The following is a 5,661-nucleotide window of genomic DNA, read 5'->3' as shown; positions in this document are numbered from 1 at the left end:
CTTTGAACTTCAGACAAGTTCTTACTCAAGCCGTCAGCCTCGGTTCGTACGAAGAATTTTCTTTTGTTGTTTGTTATTGATTTAGAGATTCTTGTCTCTTGAATTTCTGGATATCGTCAGCTTCATTTCTCATTTCGTGCCTTTGTTTTTTAAGTTCAATTTTTACTTCATTAATGGATTAAATTCATATACCTGCGGTGACGCTTATTTCGTTACTTTCTTGGCGAAAAATACATAATTGCTGGTTTTTATATCTCTTCCCGGTTTTTTGGAGTGGTATTGATTATGATTTCGCTGTTTTGCTAATTCTTTTGGGCTCACTTCTTAAAGAAAAACAAATGGCGTTTGCGGAAAAAAGTACATAACAGAGAAATTAGGGTTATGAACTCAAGGAAGTTTGGGAATCTTAAAATGGGAAGCTTTTACGTTTTATTTAAGTAAATATATCCAATGCAGTGGTTAAACATAGTGCTATTTGCTTAATGAATTAAATGTTACTGCTTAGGGCTTGCCGTACCTTTTTGTCCTCGTCATGGAGGTATTACACTTGGGATACCTACAGATGATTGACCAGGATGGGCTCTTTTCTTTTCATTGAAAGTGTGATTCAGCTCGAATTTTTCAGCTGGGATTTGCTGATGACTTGTTGTTATTCTGTCGTGCGGATATGGACTCTATTGAGGTCCTTACGAGAGGGCTGGATCGATTTGCCGTTTGGTCGGGCCTCCGACTGAACGTACAGAAAACTCATCTTATTATTTCGCGGTCAGCACAGGGTTTACGTGAGGAGATGCTGGAAGCACTTGGATTTCAGGAGGGACTCCTTCCACTGAGGTATTTAGGTCTACCTCTATTATCCTCCAGATTAACTATTGCTGATTGTGAACCATTATTGGTGAAAATCGATAAACGTATTGCTGGTTGGGAGGGAATGACACTTTCATATGCCGGTAGGGTACAAATTATTCTATTTTAACTAGGAAGAAGTGTTTAACGAAGTAGTCTTATTATTTATCATTACTTTCAGGTATGATTGTTACGTCAGCACTTATTATATGGAAAGGGTTGATGTGTATTACTGGGAGTGAGTCACCTGTAGTTGTTGTGCTCTCTGGAAGTATGGAGCCTGGTTTCAAAAGGGTGAGTCACTTGATGCCTTGGTTATGTACGAGATATTATTAGCTATGTCTTGATTGATCTGCCAATATTCAGTTACTTTCATGGGATTAATATTGGAAGATAAAGTTATTGAGTTGGCTAATAAATGGTGCTTAATTTTGTGTATCATTAAAATTGACTCTTCACCCACCTTAACTTATGCTGCCAAACTTCCCTTCCTTCAACCCTCCGTCCTAGGGATTTAGGGTTGGTTGAGGGAAGAATTGTGTTTCAGGATGCAAAGGTAAATGTTGAGGCTTAAGCGTCCACTGTATATAATTGCAACCTTCATGTTTGTTAGGACTTCAAAGTTCAAAATACAAACATTCTAAGTCTTGGTTTGATGAACTAAATTAAAATTATGCTTCGGCAATATGATGCTCATATCTTGTCCTTCTTTTATTGTTTAACAGCTGCCAGGTACTTTTGTCATTGATTACGTGTATTGCTTTATATCATATCCTTTTTGACATCTTGCATTACTATTCTTTTATATGCCTTTTTTAGTAATTTTTCCTAGATCTTCACTTCATTATTTAATTTCTTTCAGGGTGACATCTTGTTCTTGCACATGAGTAAGGATCCTATTCGAGCTGGAGAAATTGTTGTGTTTAATGTTGATGTACGTGGTCCCAGTATCATATTTCAGTTTCGCTGTCATCTCATTTCTTTTCTGCTAGCCTCTGCTCTTCATTCTATTTTTCCGTGCACCAGCTTTTGTAAGTAGTTAGTCCATGATGGCATGATCCAATTTGGCTTTTGAAGACCCAAGAAATATACTTCTCAAAAAATTAATTAACTCATCCAGAGTTTTTATCTTCTCTTTCCTCAAAATTGTTAGATGGGTGAATAAGTATATCTTCACTCAAGTTTTGGAAACTCAATGATGAATGGTGCTTTGAGGATTTCAGTTCATTATTTGCTGTCAGTTGATTTCACGTGACTATTCGTAAATGTTGGAGAAATGCTCTTTTGGTGCTGGTTTGACAACTTTTATAAGGATAAAGCCTTTATTTCAATTATATAGAAATATCAAATCCTTCCATCTGCTCACTCTCTGGTGATAGACATTTATAATCTCAGTTTTTAAATATTTCTGATAATTATCGTGATTGTTGTTGCTTCCTGACAGGGACGTGAAATTCCTATTGTCCACCGGGTTATCAAGGTACGATGACTTTCATTTTTCATTGGCCTTTTCTTGCGTTCTATTTCTATTGGAACTAGATCAGTGCTGGATATGAGTGGTTTTCCGTCTGTTTTAAAAGAAAGGCAAGAGAAGGGAAGAAAGGAGTAGAGAAAAGGTTATTCACATTGTATAATTGGAAATCATAAAATTTTAGGTGGTGGGAAGGATGGGAAACAAAGGGGGAAGATGAAATTTAAATGCCCCTTATTATCAAGTTATACCATGGATCATGGGATGAGAAAGAAACAAGACATCAGCGTTAACATAGCCATGATACATGCAAGCATTATTTGTTTCTTCTCTCGAGCTTATGCGAACAGTTGTTTGTATATGTATTTTGTGACATTTCTTTTTAGTCCAGTTATCTATATTTTTTACCTTAATCAAAACTTAAGTTTAATGGTTAATGAAACACCAATCAACATGTCAGAACCTGCTTATTTGTGCCTGTATTTCAGAATTGGTTAATTATTTCTGATAACCAACTGTTTTGGCGGTTAAATGTTTTGCTTCTATCATTTTGCTCTGAATTGTAGCTTAAAAGGTACATAGTGATAAGAAGAAGCATGGAGTTCACGGAAGGGCATGTGTGCTTGCTTTTTATAAGAAAAGTCTCCATTCTGATGCTGTATCTTCTCACCATTTGTCTTTTAGTGCTAACAATAAAGCTGCTATTTCTTTAAGGTTCATGAGCGCCAAGATACTGGAGAAGTAGATGTTCTGACAAAAGGTATGCATTTGAATTATTAGATATAACTTTGATAATCCTAAATGTCTAAGCACTGCTGAATAATTGAGAATTTCAGTATTCAAATCATAAGATATCACTTTTTGGAGGTAAATTTGAAGCATATGCAAATTGACGCATGATGCACTATGTTTCTGTGACAATGAAATTATGGCATTTATGTTAGTCTGTCGTTGATTTGTCAGGAGATAATAATTTTGGGGATGACCGACTTCTGTATGCTCACGGTCAGCTCTGGCTGCAAAGACATCATATCATGGGAAGAGCTGTTGGGTAAGTTCATAGTTCAATTGTTTCTGTAATATTTCCATATATAACTTACAGTGTCATGCCTACGTAGATCATGTGTCTAAGTTCTTGCAACAAGGCCCAAGATGTCAGATCTTTTGGACAATGGTGTTGACTTTGTTCTGTGGTTTTGGAGTGGGATAGTAAAGGATCTAAATTGAAAAGACATCAGGGAATCATATTAGGGGAATGATAAGTTCAAATGAAGATTATTAATGCTGAAACTCTTTACTTTCTGAATGTTTTCTAGTATTTGGCTCCAGGGGTCATTTTGAATTGGATGAGTATTGGTTTTCCTATTCACTTTCACAATTGTAGTGTCCTCTTATGTCCTAGAATAGGAGTTATAAGTCTTGTTTTCATAGGATTAACTTATTTTCCTCAAAAGTCTATTTGTAGCTGGAGCCTATATTTGGAGATATAACCTTCGTTAATTTCCTTAAGTGTTGACTATATATTACTTTTCTGGGATTCATGGAGGTTTGAGCTTCTATAATGAAACTGCAAAAGGTTAGCATGTATCATGGAAAAGAGTGCAATTCCTAGATCTTTATTATCTTCCTTATCATGTTTTTTGTATCCTATATTTTCGATTCTCTGTTTGTGAACATAATTTTCTTTCATTCTTGCAAAGTGCCCATCCTTCCAGTGTTTCTCAATTTAATATACCTAGTCCGTGTTTGAGACATCAACAAGTAATGTCTTTGTTTCTAAACTACAATTTTCTAATCCTAATACTTTGAAGTCATGATATGATTACATTAACTCAGTATGACTACTTGCAAGAGAATACATATCCAATACTTTTCTCAACTTAAACCTATATGCTCATTCAAAATGGTAAATTGGGATGGTTGGAGTATGAAAAGGCCTTGATAACAGCAAATTCTTACTCAGGGAGCCCTAAGCAACAGTTAAACATCCTTGATTTTGGAGTATCTCGTAATAGTCTCTGGAAGTTTAGACACCATGAATTTTTGCGGTCTCATTCTCTCGAGATAAACATACTTTCAATTGTGTTGGGCCAAAGCATCAAATACTTCAACCCTCACCAATTTCTAAAATTTTATATGTAATATAGTTTATCTGTAGGCGCTTGCTGGTTAAGATGTTCATCTTTCTCGTCGCCACTAAGTTATAATATCCTGTCATATCTCCCTGTCACCTCTCTCTTTATTTTGTGTTCTCTTTTTGCTCATCAACCTTGTTAGTTTGGTAAAGTTGTAGAGATATTATTGAATTATTGCATAGACAAATTATGTTTGACTTGATACTAGATTTTGCTTCAAGTTCTGTAGTGTGTGAAGTATGGATTTTGTCAACCATACAGTTTATATGCATGCCTGCTATCTCATAAAGCAAATTCAGTATCGCAATTAAATGATTCAGTCCTTCTGCAGCATTGCTTTGATTTTCTAGAGATCTAATGAGCAATCAACCCAACTTCTATGCTTCTTTGCAGATTTTTGCCTTACGTGGGTTGGGTGACTATAATCATGACTGAAAAGCCTATCATCAAGGTAAACCTTTGACAATTTCTGCGACCCCCATCCCCGGCAAAAAAAAGAAAAGAAATTAACAGTTACTTCAGTTACCTCCACCACCACAATTATTACCTCTGTTTTTGTAATAAGTTATCCAAGGGGCAAGATTGTATTGACTTGGCTTTCCATATTGCAGTACATACTGATAGGTGCTTTGGGATTGCTGGTGATTACTTCTAAAGAATAGGGTTGAGGTGTGCCCGACTTTGTGTTGCTGAACTTACTATAGAGGAATACAGAGAAACTATTGGGAAAACTTCACATCTCATCTCTGATTGTGTACTAGTGTACTCCAGAGGGAGTAGAATTTAGTATTAACTGGAACATGTTCAGTGTTGTGTAGACTGTACTCTATTTTTGCAACTTCGTTGGGCCAAAGATATCTTTACCATTATGCACCGTCTTCTTAAAAAGAACAGAAACAACACAGAAAAATTCAATTCCTTCACTTGCCTGATTTGGCAATACTTATTATGTCTTCATTTATGCAATCCCTTTGTTGTGTCAGTTGCTAGTAAGTTGTAGACGAAAGGAATCACGAGTTGATTCTGATGCTTCAGCACAAGCAGTTCTAGAAAAGTGTAAAGGACACTATAAAATGAACGGAAAACTGCAGTGACGCCCTCGTCGTTTTTATGATTCCAATTGTTGTGCTTAATGTAGTTGTATGGTATCGTTTTTATGATTCAAATTTTGTTGCGCTTAATGTTGTTGTGTGGTCCACTATACATTCG

General features: G+C 35.9%; 1 protein-coding gene across 1 annotated transcript; it reads left to right on the top strand.

Annotated features, from left to right (window-relative positions):
• Positions 1–6: 6 nt before the first annotated feature.
• LOC105180292 (signal peptidase complex catalytic subunit SEC11C-like) lies at positions 7–5,396 on the top strand. The gene is made up of 8 exons (XM_011103964.2): positions 7–42; positions 1,028–1,140; positions 1,709–1,780; positions 2,291–2,326; positions 3,032–3,077; positions 3,281–3,368; positions 4,846–4,903; positions 5,064–5,396. The coding sequence occupies exons 2-8, from the start codon at positions 1,030–1,032 to the stop codon at positions 5,112–5,114; spliced, it is 462 nt and encodes a 153-aa protein (XP_011102266.2). The 5' UTR covers positions 7–42; positions 1,028–1,029; the 3' UTR covers positions 5,115–5,396.
• The last annotated feature ends 265 nt before the right edge of the window (positions 5,397–5,661 follow it).

This window comes from Sesamum indicum, unplaced genomic scaffold, assembly GCF_000512975.1.
Source record: "Sesamum indicum cultivar Zhongzhi No. 13 unplaced genomic scaffold, S_indicum_v1.0 scaffold00546, whole genome shotgun sequence".
Classification (NCBI taxonomy): Eukaryota; Viridiplantae; Streptophyta; class Magnoliopsida; order Lamiales; family Pedaliaceae; genus Sesamum; species Sesamum indicum.
Note: the sequence above shows the minus strand (reverse complement) of the source record. Positions and strands in the feature narration are given on the sequence as shown.

Bases quoted from the DNA above. Each gene is read 5' to 3' on its own strand.
- LOC105180292 (XM_011103964.2), top strand. From the start codon at position 1,030: ATGATTGTTACGTCAGCACTTATTATATGGAAAGGGTTGATGTGTATT. The intron at 3,078-3,280 runs GTATGCATTTGA...TTGATTTGTCAG, and splicing joins AGTAGATGTTCTGACAAAAG to GAGATAATAATTTTGGGGAT. The intron at 4,904-5,063 runs GTAAACCTTTGA...TCCATATTGCAG, and splicing joins CTGAAAAGCCTATCATCAAG to TACATACTGATAGGTGCTTT.